The 22989-nt window shown below is 51.5% G+C and overlaps 1 protein-coding gene across 2 annotated transcripts; it reads left to right on the top strand.

Annotated features, from left to right (window-relative positions):
* The first annotated feature begins 6954 nt into the window (after nucleotides 1–6954).
* Nucleotides 6955–19829, top strand: Park7 (Parkinsonism associated deglycase). Of its 2 annotated transcripts, none has more exons than XM_006975197.4 (7): nucleotides 6955–7094; nucleotides 8041–8146; nucleotides 9811–9912; nucleotides 11689–11748; nucleotides 12465–12534; nucleotides 15536–15622; nucleotides 19507–19829. In XM_006975197.4, exons 2-7 carry the CDS (start codon nucleotides 8057–8059, stop codon nucleotides 19665–19667), a joined length of 570 nt encoding a protein of 189 aa, XP_006975259.1. In that variant the 5' UTR covers nucleotides 6955–7094; nucleotides 8041–8056; the 3' UTR covers nucleotides 19668–19829. The 2 variants fall into 2 exon arrangements, with proteins under 2 accessions (XP_006975259.1, XP_042128373.1); XM_042272439.2 differs by having other exon boundaries at nucleotides 6991–7011.
* The last annotated feature ends 3160 nt before the right edge of the window (nucleotides 19830–22989 follow it).

Genomic DNA, 22989 nt, shown 5'->3' with positions numbered 1-22989 from the left:
GAGAAAGAGATTAAATATGGTGATTGCTTCAACACACCGACTTCCTTGAAACTGGGATAAGTTTAGCTTGTACTTCTTGCCACAGTGCATGATGAGTTGTCAAATGCTGAGTGAAAAGGTGCGTGGATAGGATGGGGCTGTTCTGAGTAGCTAAGAGGTGTCTTCACGGCCAGTATTACAGTAGTATATTTTGGTAAATGGTTGGATTTTTTGGCTTTGTTCTGTAAATGTGTGGTGAGAAATGTTTGAGTTGTCATGAGTTACTGGCACTATTAACTAATGCTGGCAGCTTGTATGGTGGGCAGAGTGTGAATTTTGGCATCAGAATATGTATTTCCCCAAGAATGCAAGACCTTATACTCATTCTCCTCTACCTCAGTCTGTAAAATGAAAATTATGATACTGCATTAGTTACTTTTTCCTTGTGACCAAGGAATGGAGGGTTTATTCTTGCTTAGAGTTGGAAGGGTGTTGATAAAAGGGAGAGCATAAGTCAGAAGCAGAGACATCTGGGAAAGTCCAGAGTGCACATGACCCTGAACCATGTAAGCAGAGGGGTGGGAGGAAGGGACCAAAGATAATGCCGGGCAGCCTTCGCCAAGAGACTGACCAAGAGAGTGGCACAGCCAAAGTGGGTTATATAGGGAAGGGCAGCTGGGGAAGAGCAGCCCAGACCCTGGCATGGAGAGTTTGGGGTAGAGGGCAGGTATGCCAGCCATACCCTGTGACAGGTAGGGGCAGAGTGTAGGCAGGCTTTTCTTTCCTGCCCTCCAGTTACCAAATAACCAACATAGAGATTTAATATGAATGATAAATGCTCAGCTGATAGCTCAGGCTTATTACTAACAAGCTCTTACAACTTAAATTAACCCATTTCAATTAATCTATGTGCTAACCTGAGGCTTGTGGCTTTTACCTCTCCTGCATGTCCTGCTTCCTCTACATCTGCCTGGAGACTCCTCAGACTCCACCCTTCTTGTTCCCAGCATCCTTCTAGTCTGGCTCTACCGCCCAATCTCTTCCTGCCCAGCCAGTCAGCTCTTCATTAACCAGTGAGAGTAATACATACTTACAGTGTACAAAGGTTGTTCCACAGCACTGAGGGATGCTAGGAGAACTTGGTGGCCAGGTCTGCTTGGATTTGTTAAATAGGCACCTCAGCCATTTGTCCCAGGGTTTGAGACTTAACATTCATTGGATAAAAATCAGTGTTGTCTCAGCTCCATTTCAGTTCTTGATGGTGGTATGGAGATGAGTGTGAACTTCTGTTTGTGAATGTCTGTGTGTGTGCCCTCAGACTATTGTCATGGCCTTTGCAACACCACCATTGTTTTCTTGAGTTTATTTCATATCACAGCAGACAACCAACTTTTTGAGCCTGATGCTAAAAATAAATAAATAAATAATTTTTTTTTTTTAAAAAAAAAAGGCTTCCTCCCCCCCCCCTTTAGTACTAGGGTTTGGAATGAGGGAACTCATGATACACATGCTTTCTACCATTTAACTGCAACCTCAGCCATATGTTGTTGTTGCTTTGAGACAGGGTCTTGCTAAGTTGCCCAAGCTATCGTGGAACTTGAGATCCTGCCTCAACTTCTCGAGAGGTGATGCTGTCTAGGGATGCAGGAATGGGTTCATATTCTCTGCCAATTAAAGAATTAAAAGGCGGGGCCCCCAACTCTATCAGGCCCTCTGAATAGGTGAGACAGCTGATTGGCTTGATCAGTTTGGGAGGCAACTAGGCAGTGGGACCAAGTCCTGTACTCATTGCATGAGTTGGCTGTTTGAAACCTGGGACTTATGCAGGGACGCTTGGCTCAGTCTGGGAGGAAGGGACTGGACCTGCCTGGACTGAGTCTACCAGGTCGATCTCAGTCCTCGGGGGAGGCTTTGCCCTCGAGGAGGTGGGAATGGGAGGTGAGCTGGGGGGAAGGGGAGGGGGCAGGAAGGGGGAGAACAAGAGAATCTGTGGCTGTTATGTAGAACTGAATGGTATTGTAAAATAAAATAAAATTTAAAAAAAGAATTAAAAGGCAAGAATGATGTATTACCACAAATCTTGGGAAATCTCTATTGAGGACTCTTGGGGGTCCAGCCCCTCAATAGCCCTCTCCAGGGTCCATGGAAGAATCTGCAACCAGCTGATAATCTAATCTTAAGGATGGCGAATGAATCTATGTACACGAAACTCTTTAGTTTATTGACTTTATTTTTCTGAGTCAGTTCTCCCTCTGCACAGCTTCTATTCCGCTCTCTTAGCTCCTTTCCCTCTAAGTGCTATCGTATTTCCTTCATCTCAGTTCTGCCCCATCTTGGTCTTTCTCATCTCATTCTTAGCCACCTAGTTCTTCCCCATCCGGCTCTTCCTTGCCTTCCATCTTATCCTAGTTCTCATTCTCCAGTCTAGTTCTCCCATGTCTCTGAGGTTTACAGTTATATACCCATGCAATAGCAATGCTCTGGCTAAGGCAAGGCCACCAGGCTTGAATTCTTACAGGGTCATCAAGGCAGATAAGAGTTATCCTCAGCAGTGACCAGCAGGCTTTGTTTTACAACCCAAAATGGGAGCAGTTAAAGGAGGAGGTCAACTAAAAGCTGAAATCGGTTAAAATATCAAAAAAGGGGAATTTATGTGCTCAAACTACATTCTTAGAAGTGGTTAGGTAAAATGTTAGGAGTCTATAATGTTGATATAAATCATGAGTAAAATAAAACTGCTTATATTTCTTTAGGGCTTTAACTGTCTCAGTAACTCGGCTGTGTCCTTACTGGCAGGGCGGGGATCTCTAGGCAGCTTTGTCTCAGCTTGATGTATCTGGTGTGCAAAAACCCCTTTTGTTCTAAGTTAAATGTCAAAAGGGAAGTTCTAGAGATATTGCTAAGGTTGTAAAGGAGGGTCTGAGCTTAATTTGCACAAGAAACAAAGCTATGTACCTAGGCAGTGTCTCCCTATGGATATTTACCTTAATTCAGGAGATCAGCAGTTGGTCTGAAATGCTTATTCTGTCTGCTGTTTTGGCCTTGGATGCTTGAGAGGCATTTCAGATAAAATACACTGTTAGTATGAGAGTTTACATGAAATTCATAGCAGGAAACAGCTGATACATTAAAAGCCAAATAATACAAATACTCCCTGAGATTTGGCTTTTCCTTTGGAAGAATTCCTCGATTCTTCCAGGTATAGCTTTACCATAGTTAGCTGAACTCTTACTACATTCCTGTGGCTCATGGAAAATCTCTATAGAGCCAGCATATGATCCTGGGGAAATCAGGGTCTCCTCTTCATTACTAAAATAATTTAAGAATGGATTCAAGCCAGGCAGTGGTGGCACACACCTTTAATTCCAGCACTCAAGAGGCAGAGGCAGGCGGATCTCTGTGAGTTCAAGGCCAGCCTGCTCTACAAAGCAAGTTCCAGGAAAGGCACAAAGCTACACAGAGAAACCCTGTCTCAACGCCACCCCCAAAGAAAAAAAGAATGGATTCAAACAGAAAGAAGCTTGAGGATCATGTAGTAGAGTTTAAAAGGAAAATCCCAAGACAGGCAAGCTATTCATCTCAAAGCAGTCTGGAGAGAGAGAGAGAATGGAGAAGATAAGATGGCACAGATGTCAGTGGTTGGCAGACAGCCACACAGTGCAGAGTCAGCTGCATGGTGACAGAGGTCAGCAAATGGCCACAGGTGTCAGCACATGGCCACAGAGGACAGCACATGGATGCAGAGGTAAGCACATGGAGGCGGAGTCAGCACATAGTGACATGGGTCAGTGCATGGATGCAGAGGTTGGTACATAGAGACAGGGGTCAGCACGTGGACTCAGAGGTCAGCACATGGTGGCATGGGTCAGCACATGGATGCAGAGGTCGGCACATGGAGGTAGAGGTCAGCACATGAAGGCAGGGGTCAGCACATGGAGGCAGGGGTCAGTGCATGGAGGCAGAGGTCAGCACATGGAGGCAGGGGTCAGCACATGGACGCAGAGGTCAGCACATGGAGGCAGGGGTCAGTGCATGGAGGCAGAGGTCAGCACATGGAGGCAGGGGTCAGTGCATGGAGGCAGAGGTCAGCACATGGAGGCAGGGGTCAGTGCATGGAGGCAGAGGTCAGCACATGGAGGCAGGGGTCAGTGCATGGAGGCAGGGTCAGTGCATTGATGCAGAGGTCGGCACATGGAGGCAGGGGTCAGTGTGATACCTCAGTAAAACCCCCCATTTTATCCCCTACAGACAAAGAGAAGCTTAAACCAGGATTTCTAAATGTAGATAAGAACTTAGACCCCTTTTCCCCAGGTGGCTGTATCTGCTACAGGGACTTTGGAAAACGGTCAGGATATTCGACCAAAAGACTAAAAAGGGAGGCGGGTTAAAATAAATTGTATGGTCTGTGCCTTTAAGAACTAGCCTCACAAAGAAAGGGGAGTGCTCCTTCCAACCTCCCTGCTGTGAGTGAGAGGTTTGGAAGAGCCTCCCTGGAGACTTGTGAACTTAGAAAACACCTTACTTTTGCATTCTGTACCTAAAGTCTCCAGTGGCGGCTTTGGGGACTGTGATCTAGGCCAGGCCAGTTTCAAGTCCCCAGAAATGATGGTGCCAGCCCCAGGAACAAAAGAACAGAGTCAGGATGTCTGATGGTACCCAATTAACCACAAGATGCCCCTCTCCAGAGATAACAAGACCAGACCCCGGAGATGAGTTGTAAAACTCCTGACAGGGCAAACAGATAAGATAAAATAAGATAAAGTCCAGGCCCGGGAAAAACTTGACCAATCAAAGATGGACCCGTACTAACCCCCTCCCCTCTAAGAAATTTTATGGGTTTTGCCTATAAAAACTAACTTCCCTAAGAAAGAGGGACTCCTCCCTGCCTCACTGTATTGGGTGTAGGAATGAGTCCCTGTCTAGACTTGTATCTGCAGAATAAACCTTGCTGTTGCATTCTGGACATCCAAGGTCTTCAGTGGTCTCTTTGGGGGGTCACAATCTGGGCATAACAGTCAGTGCATGGATGCAGAGGTCAGCACATGGATGCAGAGGTCGGCATGTGGTGGCAGGGGTCAGTGCATGGAGGCAGGGGTCAGTACATGGAGGCAGAGGTCAGCACACGGAGGCAGGCAGCCACAGTGGGGAAGGAGCTTTGAAAAGAAGAGGCTGAGTGTTAGGGAGTTTACAAGCATAGATTCCGACCAGCATCGGGAAGAGAAACAGAAGAAAAGGGAGCAGTTTTGCCTTTCTGAGCCAGGGACTGCACAAGGGGGCAGGTGCTCTGGGATGGAGAAGCACAACCTTCTCAAAGAGAAGCTGCCTTCCTGGGGTGTCCCCCGCCAGGCCCCTGAACTGCCACACGATGAAGAGACAAGGGCATGTGTCCACCTAAAGGTAGATTCCATTCTTTACAAAAGTACCCGGGATTACAGGCATGAGCCACATGTCCAGCCCCCTCTGGATCTTGAAGCGCACCTCTAACAAGTGTCCCTGTCTCCATGTCACTCCAGGTTTCTACACCTTCAAAGCTAAAGGCTCTAGCTCTGCCTTTTCCCTTGGCAGACAGTGGAAAGCCAAGTCATTCTAGAACTCCTAAAACAGTTTCTTCTTAAATCTTTAAACAACGTCAAACATTTGCCAAGTACAGTGTTGTCTACATGACTTAACAATTTTAAAAATTAAAAACAAGACAAAACACTCCGTCATTGTAAGAATTTCCAGTATGTAAGATTTCCAAAGTGAATCCGTAATGGAGGTCAGCCAGTGCATGTGGGGTGTTCAGTCTTTATATAGGAAGGAGAGCACGTGTGTGCTCTGTCTGGGATTTGCTGAGAGGTGCCAAATGCACTGGCACTTCCCTGTGGGGGCCGGATGGGGCCAGCTGAGGATGAGTTCTCCCTCCTTCAAGCTGGTAAAGATTAAAAACTTAGGAGGGGCCGATGAGAGGGCTTAGCAGGTAAGGTGCTTGCTGCACACCTGATGAGCTGAGTTCCATCCCTGGGATCCACGTGGTGAGGAAAGAGCAGACTCCAGCAAGCAGTCTTCTCTGACCCTCCTCCTGCACTCCATGGCACAGGTTGAGATGTACACACAAGAGATGAATGTAAACCAAAAAATGTAAACTATATATGTGATCTAAATAACCCACTAAAGACGCATTGGCCATGCCAGCCTTGCTCCTACTGAGGGTGCAGCGGGCCTTTTATTATTCGTGAGTTGGTGCATGTGCATGCAGTGCCCGTGGGGGCCAGAAGAGGGCATTGGGTTCCCCTGGAACTGGGAGTTACAGGCAGTTGTGAGCCCCCCCATGTGAGTGCTGGGAACCAGACCTGGGTCTTCTGCAAAAACAGCAAGATGTCTTAACGCTTGAGCTGCCTCTCCAGCTCCCAGCTGGGCCTTTTAAAAAACAGTGTTGTGGAAAACCAAAACTCTTGTGACCCCACAGACAGGGTGACCAGGCCTGGGGGAGAGGGACAGGCTTGCGATGGCCTGGAACAGAGTACTTGCAGGACAGAAGCAAACAGAGGAGCTGTCACTGTAAGGGGCAAACAGCGCACAAGAAAAGTGATGTAAAACATCTTCCAAAGATGGCCTTAAACTTCGGCCTCCATCTTGCAAGTACTAGGATTACAAACAAGTGTGGGCAACCATGCCGGGCTTTTATTTTTTATTCTTCTGCAGAGGGTGCGAGTGTGTGTGTGTGTGTGTGTGTGTGTGTGTGTGTGTGAGTGTGTGTGTGTGTGTGTGTGTGTGTGTGTGTGTGTGTGTGACGCTCTAACCCAGCCTGACCTCGAACTCGTGGCCATTCTCTTGCCTCAGGCTCTAAGCCTCGCAGTCAGACGGTCAAACGCGGCAGGCGCCCCGCAGCGGGGGACGGGACTGTACCATTGGCCGAGGGGAGATGCGCTCGGTCCGCAGTATCCTTCGTGGTCCCCCCGCCCGGGATGGGCCCGGCCGGATGTGACGCACCCCGAGGCGGAAGCGAGGAGACGTGCGGGTGCGCATGCGTGCTGCAGTCCTGCTCACCGGGTCTGTCAGTGCAACGGGGCCGGGTGCGGGGTTGCAGCGGGACTGAGCGAGGCTTCGCGTGGGTGGAGGCGGCGCGGGTGCAGGTCAGCGCCCGGGAGCAGAGGCTGGGTTGTCCGCCCGCTGCCCGGGGAGGGTCCCGGCCGGGCGGCCGGGCTGGGGGCGGCGGCCGCGGTGCATGCCGGGCCGGAGCTCTGCGCAGCACCGCTAGGTTGCAGCTAGCGAACATTCACTGGAAGGAAGGCTTTGACTGAAGTTGTGGTGCGTGGCGAGTGTGCAGGGAAAACACGCGCAGAGTGCTTCAGAGAGGCGTCTAGCTGCTCCTGTCCGCGCTCCCGAGCGGTCTGGCAGGGTTGACTTCATAAAAGGAATTTCCATCTCTTAATCATTGATAGTGTGGTCAGAGATTGAGCACCAGTGATCTCCCCCAACCTGGTCCTGAGTTTTTAGCAGTTTGTTGGAACAACAAAAACCCCTCCAAAATTTACAAGTTCCTAGACTGTGTTTTTGCTTTTGTTTTTTGTTTTTGACCCGTGAAATTCACTTCTTTTTTTCAAAAAATTACAGTAGTTTAAAAAGTCCGCCTTTCTTAAATCAGTGTGACTGATAGGCAGGGCCCATTATGTGACCTGCCTTTGTAAGAAATTGGGCTTAAGAAAGCACAGTAAGGGAGAATCCAAACAATACTAACACATGTTAGTAATCCCTGCCTTCTGTTTTTAAAAAGATTTTGTGTGTGTATATACGTGCAGTGCCAGCAGAGGCCAGAAGAGGGGGCCGGATCCCTTGGAACTGGAATTACAGACAGTTATGAGCTGCCATGTGGGTGCTGGGAACTAACTGTGTCCTCTGCTCTTAGCTGCTGCCCACCTCACCAGCCCAGCCACTCTGTTTTCATCCCTGAATTAGAGCGATCGAAACTACCATGGGAGCCAGTATTAACCTAAACTGCTTGCTTCCATTTATTCCCACCCGTACCCTAGAAGATACTACATTGGCAACTTCTTAAAGATTTTCTTTTTCTTTTTCAAGTCTTTAAGAATTAGAAATGGCTTCCAAAAGAGCTCTGGTCATCCTGGCCAAAGGAGCAGAGGAGATGGAGACAGTCATTCCCGTGGATGTCATGCGGCGAGCTGGGGTGAGTCCCCCTCATGGGCTAGCCCTCCCTGTTTTAACAAGAGGGGACTCTAGGTCATTTTCACTTGTTTATTATGCATGAGCCTGCATCCTGTGGTGCAGATGTGGAGATCAGATTGTAGGAGTTGGTCTCTCGTCCACCATGGAGATTAAGCTAGGCTTAATTAGGCTTGGTGGAGAGTGCCTTTGCCTGCTAAGCCGTCTTGCCAGTCCCACTTTATGAGATATTTCAAGTACAAACTATAGTGACTACATAATAAAACACTAGTTTGTATGTAGCTCAAGGTGGCTTTGAATTCTTGGCCGTTCTCCTGCCTCAGCTGCCCAAATGTCTGGCTGACTGCTGACTTTTAGAACTTTTTGTACCACTTTGCCTTGTTTCCCACAGCCCTGGGCTCAAGCTGTCCTGCTTCAGCCATCGGAGTGGTTGTGATTACAGGCGTGGGCCAGCACACCCCTGGCCTGGGCCCTTTTGTTTGTTTCTGTTTTTTTAAAGCAAATGCTTTCAAGTTGGGGTTTTCCTGAGTCCCCTTTGTAAGTTTCCTCAGTCCTGTGCCCTCCCCCTTCCCCAGACATGGCTGTTCTCAGTCTGGTCTGTGCTGGCTTCCCGTCCTGTGTGTACATGGAGCAGTCCCGTGTGAACATAATGCAGTGAACAGGGAGTGCACTCATGCTTGCCAGGTTCACGCTAAGTATTAACTCACACAGACCTGACAACAGTGCTGACTTAGCTGTCCCTGTTTGTCACAAAACCCAGGCAGAGACACTCAGCTGTGCTGATTGCCTGTTTGAGCAGAGCTCAGACCCGGGCAGTCTGTCTACACTCAGCTCTCCAAAATAAAACTCCAGTTTCCTCTTTCATATTGCCGCACAGTCCTCTCCAGTTACAGCCTTATGCTACTGGATAGTTAAGATTTTAACTTGTTTCTGTGTATGAATGCTTGCCTGCATGTATGTCTACACTCCATGTGTGCCTGGTACCGGAAGAGGCCAGAAGAGGGGCCCTGTTCCCCTGGAGCTACAGTTATAGGTGGTTGTGAGCTGCCATGTGGGTGCTGGGAGCCAAATCCAGGTGCTCTTCAGTCTCTGTAGTAAATACTCTTGTGGGGTTCATTGTGCAAATGTAAGGACAGTTTCAGGCTCTGCACCTAAACGTGGGATAGCTGGGCCAGGACTGTTGTCAACATCACCAGATTTTGGTAGCTTGTCCTCAGTGAGCTAACCTGCTGGCCTCCCAGCACTGAGAAACGCCGGTGTTTCGGGTACCAGCTACTGGTACTGTCACCTAATAAAGGTTTGTCAGGATAAAGTATTGTTTAATTGTATGACTTTGACTTCTGCTTTTGGAAAAGACCGTGAAGTATAAATGACAGCGGTAACCTTGGAAGATGGGTTATTAATAGGGTGACCCTGTAATTCATCTCCCTAACTCAACACTTGTGGGATAGAGGGTGTTCTAGCCAGTCAGAGCTGGGGTAGCCACTCAGCTACAAACTAGGACTATCCTGGGCAAACCAGAAGAGACCAGTATTAAATGTATTTGGCCATTGCCTCAGCTTGGTTTTGTGGTATTTCCTGACAAGTTACTTCAAACCACAGGATAGGTATTAAAGTGTTGCCCTGTCTGTACAGTTTCATGTTCTTGAACATCTGTCCTTTTTCTAGATTAAAGTCACTCTTGCAGGCTTGTCTGGGAAAGACCCTGTGCAGTGTAGCCGTGATGTCATGATTTGCCCTGATGCCAGTCTTGAAGACGCAAAAAAGCAGGTTTGTTTTGTGTACATGGACTTTTCCTTCTTGGGGCTTATTAGTTTTTATTTAAATGGCTTTTGGCTGTGTCTATGACTGCAGTTAGAACAGACTTACTTTAAGAAAGTGATTCTGGGCTAGGCAGTGAGGGCGCACACCTTTAATCCCAGCACTCGGTAGAGCCAGGCGGATCTCTGAGTTCAAGGCCAGCCTGGACTACAGAGCGAGATCCAGGACAGCCAGGGCTACACAGAGAAACCCTGTCTTGAAAAACAAACAGACAGAATTAAAGAAAATGATTCTCCCTGGATGGGAATGGCTGGACCCTGCGTCCAGTAAGGGGTGGTGAGTGGAGGGTGCATAGATGGCGGCTGAGCGGGAGCACTGTTCTTCCTTCTCTCCCAGAGGCCTCCTTACCTCGTGAGTAGGCCTCCACGTTTTCCCTTTTCTTCTGTCAGCACTGGTAGTTGGAGCCCAGGCCTTACCCGCCAGGTGAGCTCTCTGCCACCAACTTCTGTCCTCATAGTCTCTCCTCCTTGGGCGAGGTTTGTTTTGAGACAGGGCACCTCTCCACACGAGTGCGTGTGCACTGCGCCTCTCCCAGGATGTCCTTTCATGGATTTCAGGTCATGAGTTTTTCTACACTTTAAAAAAAGAGATTATGGGGCTGGAGAGATGGCTCAGTGGTTAAGAAATTCCCAGCACCCACATGGTGGCTCACAACCATCTGTAATGGGATCAAATTCCTTCTTCTGGTGTGCATGAAGAAAGAGCATCATATATAAAATACATGAATAAATAAATCTTTTAAAAAGAGAGAGAAGGGCTGGAGAGATGGCTCAGAGGTTAAGAGCACTGGCTGCTCTTCCAGAGGATCTGGGTTCAATTCCCAGAAACCACATGGTGGCTCACAACCATCTGTAATGAGATCTGGTGCCCTCTTCTGTATACATAATAAATAAATAAATCTTTTTTTTTTTTTTTTAAAGAGAGAGATTATTTGTGTGTAACTGTGTTTATCTATCTATATAAGTGAATGCTGTGTCTGTGTACCCACAGAGGCCAGAAGAAGGTGTTGGATCCCCTGGAACTGGGGTTACATGGAGTTGTGAGCCGCCACGTGGGTGCTGGAACTGAACTCTAGTCCTCTACAGGAGCAACAGGAGTTCTTTTTTTTTTTTTTTTTTTTTTTTTGGTTTTTCGAGACAGGGTCTCTCTGTGTAGCTTTGCACCTTTCCTGGAACTCACTTGGTAGCCCAGGCTGGCCTCGAACTCACAGAGATCCGCCTGGCTCTACCTCCCGAGTGCTGGGATTAAAGGCGTGCGCCACCACCGCCCGGCTAAGAGGAGTTCTTAACTGCTGAGTTCTCCAGTCCTCATATCTGCATTTTCTTGTTATAATGTTCCACCACAGGGATATACCTTTATTTACTTGTTTGATTTTGGGTGGCTTTTTGTTGTTTTGAGATAGCGTCTTCTGTATACCTGGCTGGCCTCAAACTTAGTATGTAGCTGAGGGCAGCCTTAAACTCTCGATCTTCCTGCCTCTGCATCCTCCTTCAGGTGTGCACCACTATACCTGCCACGTATTATTATTTTTAGTGTTGGAGAATCAAACCCAGAGTCTCACTTGTACTGGAGTGTGCTCTACCGAGAGATGCATGTATATATCCCACCCCCATGGGCATGCCACTGTTCTTTGGAAGACAGTGTGTCTTCAGATACGAAGCTGTTACTGGGCTGCCATTTAACACAGTAGAACTAAATTGTTCCCTTTTATTTCCCTACTCACAGGGACCATACGACGTGGTGGTTCTTCCAGGAGGCAATCTGGGCGCACAGAACTTATCTGAGGTAAAAACTGCTCAGCCACGCCTCAGTGAAGGGCTTCTGAAGGAAGTCCTGCAGCTTCTGCTCTGTTCTGCTGTGGTTCTGGGGTGCTCATGGGGTATTGCCGTAGCTGCAGCAGAAGCAGCTGAAGGTAGCTGAGCTGTCTCCCATTGCACAGCGCAGTTCTAAGAACATTTCCTGCAGAAGTAAACTGAATTGCTGGAGCAGCTGCTGCAAACAGGCTCAGTGCATGTAGACTGGAGTGAGCTGCAAATGTCCCAGCTGCCTGCTCTGTGGTCGGGGTGGAGGGCAGCCACGGGGCCAGAGGCAGTGTGAATACAAGGTGGCATCAGAGGCAGCGCTGACCTTCACCTCACGCCCTGAGTGAAGAGTCACCCGGGAAGGCGGCAGGAGTAGGCAGTGGGCTGTTCCTGCTGGGGTCTTTCCCCTCTGCCCTCTGAGCTGCTGAACCCTGTGTCCCCTTGCTTCTCCCCCCGCTTCCCCCTCCCAGAGCACAGGACAGGGCTCTATGCCCTGGTAACACTGCTTTTCCCTGCTCAGCTTTATCGAGGGGTGAATGCCGCTGCCCGGGCTTGAGAACACAGGCGTTAGGGACCTGGCGCTTTCCTGTTCACTGACTAGAAACTTTTTCTGGAAACAGCTGGAAGTAAGCTGCGCTATGAGGGAGGCTCCCAGCTCTCTGAGGCTCCGTAGTGACTGGGTGTTTGTGTTCTCTCTAGTCAGCTGTGGTGAAGGAGGTCCTAAAGGAACAGGAGAGCAGGAAGGGCCTCATAGCTGCCATCTGTGCGGGTGAGTGAGTGCGGCGGACTGTGGAACACACAGCTGGCCCAGGGGCTGGCCTGCCTGGACGCTTGGCTGCACACAGCCTGCCTTCGTGGACCAAAGGCACCCACCCTGGGTGTTGAGTGGGGTGCCAGGAAGGGTCGTGGCGGCACTGAGTGTGATCGTTGAGCTTTCTGGGTCTCTGTCTGTGAAACTCACTGTTCTCCCTGTTTGGTTGACTGGGGATAAGGTCTCTGGAATCCAGCAAACAGCTTGTTGCAGCAGATCTCGGTGCCAGCCGTTGGGCCTGCCAGGAGAGTCAGCAGGAATCTGCAGTGTGAGCACCACAGCTCTGGCCGGGGCTCTCCTGCCTCCGGCTTGCTGAGTCTTTGCTCCCGTCCTCTTGAAGACCCACGGCTTCACGTGAGGGCTTCTGGCGTTTCGCCCAGGCCAGGAGCCTTGAAATTAATCATCGCTTCTTTAAACGCGTCCCGTGGCTCTAGTATCCGGCTCTAGGATCCGGCCATGTTTTGGCATCGGGATCAGCGCGGCTTTGGCCAGTGTCTCCCTTGTTGGATGTTTTTACGTGTGTCACAGAACAGATGAGTCCGTGACGGAAGGAACGGACGGTTTTGTCCGGGGACCGAGGGACTCTGTCCTCGCTGTGGGACACAGCAGATCCTGCAGGAGCATCTGTCCCTGTCTCTCCTGCTGCTTACTGGAATGGCATGCGGCTGTGAAGGCCATCCTTCAGGCTTTGTGCTCTTGTCTCCTGTTGGAAGTGTTCCCAGTTTGGGGGGGGGGGGCTGTGGAGACTGACCTGTAATCCCAGCACAGAGGATGTAGAAGTAGGTTCATGAGTTCAAGACCACCCTGAGTTTCATAGCAGGAGCCTCTCCAAGGAAGAAAGAAAAGGGGGAAAACATGTGGGGGGAGATCTAATGTTCCCAGTCTGGGGCTGGAAGCCTAGCTCAGGTGTGGAGTGCGCCTAGCATGTGTGGGGCCCTGGGTTCCATTACCACCCCAAAGACAGACAGGCAAAACCGTTCTTAGTCCGCGACCTGACACCGCAGTGGATATCGCCATGCAGAAGTTGAGGGGACCCCTGCAGTGCATGCTTGAGAACCATTACACACCCAGTGGAGCACCTAGGCATTGCCCTGGACATCTCGTCCTGGCTCCCACTGCTCCGATGCCTGCTCTGCTGAGGCCCAAGGGTTTCTGTTGGTTGATGGTCCTGCAGTCCCCACAGCCTAGAACTGTCCCTCTGGGCAGGAAGTCACAGGTGGCCTGGTGTTCTTCGCTGATCTGGGAGACGGCCTCCTTAGGGTTTTCCTGGGCTTGTTCCTTATGACTGGGCTGAACCAAAGATGTGGTGTCACCTTGTTCTTCCGCGTCACTGAGTAGAACATCGCCAGCTTCGCTGGCTCACTGGCTTCTGCTGAGGCAAGCTGGAATGCCTGGCCTTCCGGGAACCCAGCAGACATTAGAGAGAAAGAGTGCTCACCAGCAGTGCTGATCGCATTGACTCTCCTGGGCCCCCGTCCTGGAAAAATGAACAGAAAACCAGGGTAGCTCAGGCAGGGAACGGAGCATGGTGAGGCAAGAGACAGGTGCTTCCCTCAGCCAACAAGATGTCAGGGTCCTCTCGTGTTTGGGTCAGGGACCGGGTACTGTGTTCAAACTCCCTTGTTAGCCTCATCCTTGATGGTGCTCAGGAAAGAAGAAAGTCATCGCAGGAGTCTTTCCTGGGAAGAACATAGACGGAGCTTTGCTTTGTGTGGGGGACAGAGAAGGGGGCTTGAGGGGGAGGAGTCCTGTCAGGGTGTCACCAGGAACCAGGGGACCCAAGGCGGTCCAGTCGGCTGGGTGTTCTTTTTCAGGTGTCCACCAGGTGGCACTATAGCAAGAGGGCTCTGTCGGCTGCTTCCAGCTCCCTGCCAGTTCCTAGTGCCAACTCTTGGCATATCCTTCATCAGAGTCTCGGATAATGGCAGTAATAAGTTTGTCTTGTCTTGATTTTCAAATCAGGCTTTTGACACACACACACACACCCCGGAAAGCAGTAGTTAGGAGCTTACCATGACAGGGAAGGCAGCCATGCATCCTGGCCCCGATGCATTGAAGGGGAGCAGCCTTCAGACCTGACTGACCTGGCCGCGCTCCTCCCTCAAGGTCAGTGGCTGAAGCTTGCTGCCGCGTGGGGGATGTCTAGGATTCTCAGTCCAGATCTCTAATAAGAATCGGAGAGGTACATAAAAGTGGATGGTAGCCAGGCATGGTGGCACACACCTTTAGTCTCAGATCTTGGGAAGCAGAGTTAGGCATATCTTTGTGAGTCTGGGCCAGCCTGGTCTACGTGGTGAGTTCTGGCCAGCCCGGGCTACATAGTGAAATTCATTTGTCTTAAAACAACAAACGTGAGTGGTAATCATTCCATTTTCCTGGACTTTGGAGATTTTCCGCCCTCTACAGCTGCCTTGTGTAGAGAAGACACGAGGTAGAGAAAGAAGGCTGTGTATTTGACGCTTAGACTCAAGAGGTTACTCTGAGCTTGGTCTGATTCCGAGGCCTGGACAGTGGTGCTCTGTGCTGCCTCCTGCTGTAGAGGCTGTGGTGAGTGACTGGGTCTAGACTCGCGTTCTGAGGAAGCTGGAGAGAGTCAGCTGCCGAGTAAGAGCTCACGGAAGGGTGAGGTCAGGTGCTGTTTTCTTCCGGGTGACACAGCTTAGAGGGAAACACAGCAGAAGCTCTAGGCTTTAAGAGGGTGGTGACAGGAAGATCTTTTTTAGTCTTCGAAGACGATTACACGGTGTATATATACTGTGAGCATCTCTGCAGTCGGCCATTTTCACTGAACACATGGTGTATACTGTGAGCACACTGATGATATACAGGTTGGTCCTCGTGTTTCAGAGAGTTATGAGCTGCCATGTGGGTGCTGGGAATTGAACCCAGGTCCTCTGGAAGAACACTGAGCCATCTCTCCAGCCCCCACTTTTCATCTCTTTATTCATCTTATTCCTAGGTCCGACTGCTCTGCTGGCTCATGAAATCGGTTTTGGAAGCAAAGTCACAACACACCCAGGGGCTAAGGACAAAATGATGAATGGAAGTGAGTATGCCTGTGCGTCCCACACGGGGAGACCTTAGGGATGTGTGCACATGTGCGCATGTGTGCACGTGGTGGTGGTGGTGCTGCTGCTGCTGCTGCTGCTATGACATGACACGGCGCACGGGAGTCCCCTGGCCATGTGTGGCGGCCTTGCCTCCTCTGCGTGTACTTCTCAGCTGGTACTGGCACAGGCTGGTACACGGAGATGCCAGTCTCTGTTTGGAGGCACCAGATCCCCGATTGTCAGAATGGGAAGGATTCGGAAATGCCAGTTTAATGGTTATTTTTACTGAATGCCTTGACAGCAGCCCGAGGGTAGAATTTAAACCCTGACGGAAGTTCAGCAAATGTCCTTTCACCCCAGTCTGCAGCGAAACCGACCTTCAGAGAGTTCTTAGGGGACCAGCTGCTTCGGTCCCATGTTCCTTTTCTGAGTATCAGCTAGGCATATTTAATTTTTGTTTTGATTTGTCTTGTTTTTCAAGACAAGGTTTCTCTGTGTAGCCCTGGCTGTCCAGGAACTTGCTCTGTAGACCAGGCTGCCTCTGCCTCCTGAGTGCTGGGATTAAAGGCGTGTGGCACCGTGCCTGGCACATTCCTACTTCTATCCCCACAGCTGGGCCCGCCCACATCAGTCACCAATCAAGAAGATACTCTACAACATCCTCTCAACTTGTGGGTTGTGACCCCTTTGGGGTTGAACAGCGCTTTCACCGGGGTCGCCTAAGACCCTGGGACAACACAGATATTTACATTCCAGTTCATAACAGTAGCCAAAGTAGTTATGAAGTATGAATGAAAGTAGCTTTGTGGCTGGGGTCAGCACACCATGAGGAACTGTATTAAAGGGTCGCAGCGTTAGGAAGGTTGAGAACACTGCTCTCCAGCCTTGTCTGCAGGCCAGTCCTATGGAGGCATTTTCTCAATTGAGAGTCGCCCTTCCCAAGTGACTCTAGCCTGTGTCCAGCTGACAGAGGAGTGGCACAAGGCTTCTCTTGTGGCCGCACTTCCGCGTGTTCTTAGCTTTCTACTGAGTGCTGAAAGTCTACCACCGACTTCAGTTATGAGGAGGAGGAGGACGTCAGTGAAACGGAGTGGACATGACCGTGTGGTGAAGGCTCTGGCTATGGGTGTTGTAAATGAGGAGCTGAGTTTGAGTTTGTGCTGCTGCGTTCATGAGATGCGGTGTGGGTGGGAAGAACGGCGGCCCTGAGGCTGTGCTGTGCTGGCACACCGTGTTTGGGGACGAGCAAGAAGAGCTGGTCCTGTGTCACCGGAGCTGGGCCCCCTGCGTCCCTGTCCTTCTCCTGCTGCTGAAGCACAGCTGCTGCGAGCTCACAGTGGGACCCCCGGATTTACACGGTGCCCCCAGCTGGCCTGGAGCCTAAGTTCCAATGCAAGCCAGGTGGCCGACTCCTGCCACCCAGGCCAGAACACCGAGGCTCAAAGGCCAGCTGACCAGAGTTTCCCCTCCCCTCCCCTCCCCTCCCCTCCCCTCCCCTCCCCTCTTCCCTTTCTGTACTACAAGGCTCCCCTGCCCATAGGTCATTGCTAAGCACAAAGTCTATAAATCCTGTTTTTAGGACACTATTTGACCTTTGTGTGCCTTGAAAGCATTCTGAAGGGCTGTAGCGTCCTCCACAGGACTGTTCTAGGTGAGACCTTCTGCTGGCTCAGTGACACATCTGACAAACCTGTGTGAATTTTCCCTCTGGAAGGGAGAATGGCTTCCTGGGTATTGTATGGCAGTGGCAATCCTCAGCTGTGTGTTGGGTGGGTGCCGATCCACTACAAGGCTTAGAGAGGTCAGCCAGCTCGGAAGGGCAGACCAGCAGGGACCGGACCCCAGAGCCCTGCCCAAGAGCAGGTAGCAAGGACGGGCTCTCTGGGCTTCAGGTGTCTGTGGTAACTGCCCCACGCTGGTGGTCCCCAGCTGTCACAGGCAAGGCGGGGGAGTGAGGGTCTTTGTGCATGTGTCTTCATGTTTGCACACACAGGCGGGGAGTGAGGGTCTTTGTGCATGTGTCTTCATGTTTGCACACACAGGCGGGGGAGTGAGGGTCTTTCTGCATGTGTCTTCATGTTTGCACACACAGGCGGGGGAGTGAGTGGCTTCTGCATTTGTCTTCATGTTTGCACACACAGGCTGGGGAGTGAGGGTCTTTCTGCATGTGTCTTCATGTTTGCACACACAGGCGGGGGAGTGAGGGTCTTTCTGCATGTGTCTTCATGTTTGCACACACAGGCGGGGGAGTGAGTGGCTTCTGCATTTGTCTTCATGTTTGCACACACAGGCGGCAGCCTTCAGTTGCTACCTCATGTTCTGCCTCTCCACTTGCTGTTTCTCTGAAGAGATTTCTTCCAAGTATCTACAAATTCACCCTGAACTCACAAATCCCAGCTGACGTCATTTCCCCAGGCTCCACAGCAGCCCTGGTGGCAGTCGTATACTTTCTGAGGCCATTCCTCACTGTGGCCACTAGATGGGGCTGTAGACAAGGGTCAAACCCTGCCTGAGACCTTTAAGTCTAGTTAGGCCCCTTTGGGTTTCCAGTTTATCACTAAAATAAAATGTCCTGGCTGGTGTAGCTGTCAGGGTAGGTCCGGGTAAACCAAAACTTCCCTTCAGTGATGGCCCTGTTTTCTTACTGTAGTACAAATGAGGAGCTTCTGATTCACTGCAGTTGCTTATTTCAGAGGATGGGTTGAGTTTTGAATGAGGCAGGGAAGCAAGCTCCTCCTGTTATGGCTGGCCCCCTTGGAGGAGAAGCGTGCTTCTGAGGGCTCTCAGTGAACTCGGGATGCCCTTTGCTCTTCGTCCCAGCAGAAACAGTAGGCATGAAGCTATCTATGCCCAAGCATCTCCTGTTGGTGGCTCCCAGTGAGCTGGGTGTGGAGGGCCGTGAGCAGCTGTGCACCTGTACACTTGATCCTTGACAGGAGCCCTTGGAGTCCCCACATGGGTCCCCTCCCTGGGGTTCTGTTCCAGACTTCCCCTTCCTCTCTGCCTCTGTGCTGAGCCCAGAGAGCCTGGCACAGGGTCTCCCATGGGTGCCCGAGAGTGGGGTCCTCTGCATTATGCTGTCTGGGCAGTGCCCTTGGTTCTGAGGGGGACAGAACCACCAGGGGGCGATGTTGGTGCAGCCCTCCTTCAGTGGTGGACAGACTGCCATGGGGCACTGAGTCAAGGCACTTTCACCCTGGTCTGGAACCTGCTTCCGTGCTCTGGTCAGACAGACGAGCACAGACAGACGGGGCAGGAGAGGCCCCGAGCACTTTGAATAGCAGATGATGAACAATAGAGCAGTTGGCAGCTGGTGCTGGGGGGATGAGGAGGGGCTGGGACAGGCAGCAGGCCCCAGCTGTGGGAGGTCAGCAGGCCTGCTCCAGGGCCACACTGAGTCAAGACCCAAGGGCCAGATGCCGGGAACACAGCGAGGCTAACTGCAAGGAAGCCCTGGATTGGAGGGCAGGTGTGACACGGGCGGAGAGCCGGGGGTCCTGGCAAGCGTGCCCACCTTGTCTCAGCTGCTCAGAATAGCAGGCGGCAGGCAGAGGAGGAGAGCCTGTGGCTGGTGTCTGCCTCCCAGCTGCAGTCTTGTGTGGTCTGCGGCCGCAGAGGACGGGACTCTGCCTGCTGATCAGCCAGTTTCCAGTCTCATCCCTGCACCGCCCTGCCTCTGCTCCAGCACCCTGGCCCAGTGCTGAGTCCTTCCTGGTGGCGAAATTCATCACCAGTGCCCCTCAGAGTTGTCTCCCCATCTTGTGCCCATTGCCCCCCTCCACTCACCCCTGCGGTCGCTTAGCAGCAGAGAGCCACAGCATGCGGCCTTGTGTCATCTACCTGAGCGGATGGTGCTGACAGCTGTGTCTGCTCCCTGTAGGTCACTACAGCTACTCCGAGAGCCGTGTGGAGAAGGACGGCCTGATCCTCACCAGCCGGGGGCCCGGGACCAGCTTCGAGTTTGCTCTGGCCATCGTGGAGGCGCTCGTGGGCAAGGAGATGGCTGACCAAGTGAAGGCACCGCTTGTCCTCAAAGACTAGAGCCCGAGCTCCAGGCAGCTGCTGGAAGCCAATCCCCAGCCTCGGCCCGCTAGTGTGTCCAGAAGCCAGTGAGCCTTGGGAAGTAGCTGCCATGGGATCTCACCGGGAAGCCTGGGTCTGTACATTTCTGAACATTGCTAGTAGAATAAACAGTTGACCAACTCCGGCGGCTGCTTTTGTGTCTGGCTTCTTCTGTGATATGATCGGCTGCATTTGCAGGTGGTCACTGTTGGTGCAGCCCAGAAGGAGCTGCAGAGCCCTTCCCAGCTGGGAGGGTGCACAGGCAAGGTCCTGAGGTGGGTTTCCCCATCCCCTGGTGCTCTTTCCTCACATACTGTGAAGTGTCCTGGAGGTGGGGGACTCCTGTTGTCCCTCCTTTTCACCGTGGAGACATCCTCTGAAGGACACAAGCTTCCTGGGGTGAGATGAGAGCACACGCGCATCCCTAAGTACCACTCGGCTCCCACCTCGGAGGAGGACCTGCTGAGGATATGCCTCATCTGCCCTGACCACAGAGCCCAGGCTAGGCCGGTCAGTGGACAGGCTCAGCTTGGAGTCTCTGTCTCTCTCTCTCTCTCTCTCTGCTGAGGTGGCCAAGAAAAAACAGAGATGGAGTGCTGACGGCCATCTTGTCACTGTGAGGAAAGAACACACCTGCAGTCCGGAGATGGACAACTCCTGGTCTACAAGGCAAGGCTGGAAACTGCACTATTGTTTTGTTTTGTTTCAAGACAGAGCCTCACTGTGTAGCCCTGGCTGTCCTCAAACTAGCTTTAGACCAGGCTGGCCTCGAGCTCAAAGATCCACATGCCTCTGCTCCCCAAGTGCTGGGACTGCGCATGTTCACATGCCTCTGCTCCCCAAGTGCTGGGACTACACGCATGTTCACATGCCTCTGTTCCCCAAGTGCTGGGACTGCGCATGTTTTGATAAACGCTAGTAAAGATAACGTGGAGAAGGCTGAGGGAGAAAGAGCAGGGGACTTCGTTTACATGCTGGGCTGAGCAGGCCAATGAAATTTATGATATTAAAGACCACACTTAACAGGTTAGGCTGGGTGTGGCAGTCAGTGCACTGGTGTGAGCCTAGTACTAGGAAGGCTGAGGCAGGAGGATCACCACAAGTTCCAAGCTCTCACAGACCAAGCCAAGGCTACATACAGCAGAAACTTCACTCAGCTCCCTATCTACCAAAGACTAAAATGTGTCGAGCCTGTCACTGGTCCTGGGGGTAAGGCCATGGGCTCTGTCCTTACAGAGCCTAGTTGTGGGAGAGGGACGGATGAGAAGGTACACTGGTATGTCCTGCGGGGAGAAATGAAGCTGCCTACCTGCTTAGCAAAGGCCTCTCTGGTAAGGGCTCTGAGATCTGAAGAATAGGCAGGTCTCTATTGAGAGGCTTCAAGCATAAGACAAAAAGTACGGAGGCCCCGAGGCGGGCGCTTGCTTGGAGTTGGGGAAGCAGTCAGTGCGGGGGTGGGGTGGGGGGTTGGGGTGCAGGGGGAGGGGAAGCTGGAGGGGCAGGGTGAGGAGGGCTGGGTGAGGGGAAGCTGGGGGGCAGGGTGAGGAGGGCTGGGTGAGGGGAAGCTGGGGGGGGTGCCCGAGCCAGTGGAGGAGCCCCGGTTGCTAGGATGCCACAGGCTGTGTCACGGGGCCAGCAGAGCCCTGGCCACCAGTGGTAAGGCAGGGCCAGTGGCAGCGGAGGATGTTCAGTGACAGATGGGACAGGGAGGGCAGTGAGAAGCAGTTTTCACATTTTTTTACTTGAACAACAACAAAAAAGTCAATTTACTCTTATGAGCTGGTAAATAAAGGAGATGGCAGGGTCAGGGTGAATTTGAATTTCAGCTGGAATTGAGGTACCTGTAAAATATACTTCATATGATAAGGAAAGCCAAAGTCCAGGGGTGGTGGTCAACACTAATTCCAGACCATGAGTTTGAGACCAGCCTGGCTCACGTAGTTCCAGGCCAGCCTGGGCTAGAGTGAGACCCTTGTCTTGGGACACCTCCAACTGTTCTCTGCAAGTAATTTATTGTTGATCGTGACCATGCTCAGATTCCCAAGTCTTCCACGTTGCAGCCCCCATCTCCGCATGGTTTCCTGGAAAGACCTCCCCCCCCCCATCTACAGGGGGTCCTGGGAGAAGTGACACTCATCGTGCCCATGCCCTGGAGCAGCTGCAGGTGACTGGGCAAGCCCGCTCCGAAAGAGGGCTTTGAGAGGAAGTTGTATCAGCCTGCACATCTGGAGTGAAGGTCTCTCCCATGGGGTGCAGAGTAGGGGCTCCAGGCAGCTGTCTCATCGGGCCCTCAGGTCTGCTAACTGTAGCCTGCTAGCTCGGGCTTGATAAGATTCTAGCCCCTAGGCTGCTCTGCCTGCCATGCTAGTCCAGCCGGCTCCTCTCCAACAGGTGGCTGGGGACCCGGAACTGAGGGGGTGGGGGTGGGCTGTACATATGGAAAGGCGGCCTGGGGTGAGGCATGGGGTGTAGCCAGTTAGTGGGCTGGCTGCCTCTTTCTCTGGAGTCACTCAGTGACTTCACCTTGGGGTGTGTGTGTGTGTGTGTGTGTGTGCAGTTTCTTTTCCTTGTAAAAGTATATTCATCTCAAAGAGTAGCTGGCACTTTTCGGGCCTGCTCTGAGGGCTGCTGAGGGGCAGGGCAGTGAGGACCAGCCCTTCTTTTCTAGGTGCAAAGTGGTACCCCAAAGGAGGACAAGGTCCACAGCACTTTTGTGCCCGGCACCTAACAGTGGCCCCTTCTGTTGGGAGTGCTCTTGGTACTTTGTGTCTTCCTCTTGGTTTTGTAAAAATGGCTCACAATGCTCCTGCCTCAGTCTGAGCGCCGGTGTGCCTCCCCATGCTTCATCTTTCTTCCATATTTTGCACAGAATAGATAATACACAGTTCTGCATTTTCTCTGCTTTTTCACTGACTAAAGCCCAGAGAGGGGGTTGGGGGTTTAACTCTGCTGGGAGAAAGCTTACCCCTATGCACAAAACCCAGGTTTGATACCCAGCACCACAAAAAATACAAGAGTGGTACACACCTCTAACTCCAGGATGGTGCACACCTCTAATCCAGGGTGTCCTCTGCCGTGGTGTGTCTTAAATGCCAAAGGCTTCAGGATGCAGCAAAGCATGTTTCTGAAAACATTTAGGGTATAGTCAACAGTGTCAGCCTGGAGTCTGATCCCCCATTCCACGTTCCATTGACGGTTCACTCAGGATGAAAGAGAATATAAACCTTCTGGAGCTCATGCTGCCGAAGCCTCTGGGTGGTTTTAGGAAGTATCTCATCTTTGCCTGGGTGAGTGGGCAGCA

This window comes from Peromyscus maniculatus, chromosome 2 (assembly GCF_049852395.1).
Source record: "Peromyscus maniculatus bairdii isolate BWxNUB_F1_BW_parent chromosome 2, HU_Pman_BW_mat_3.1, whole genome shotgun sequence".
NCBI classification, from domain to species: domain Eukaryota; kingdom Metazoa; phylum Chordata; class Mammalia; order Rodentia; family Cricetidae; genus Peromyscus; species Peromyscus maniculatus.
Note: the sequence above shows the minus strand (reverse complement) of the source record. Positions and strands in the feature narration are given on the sequence as shown.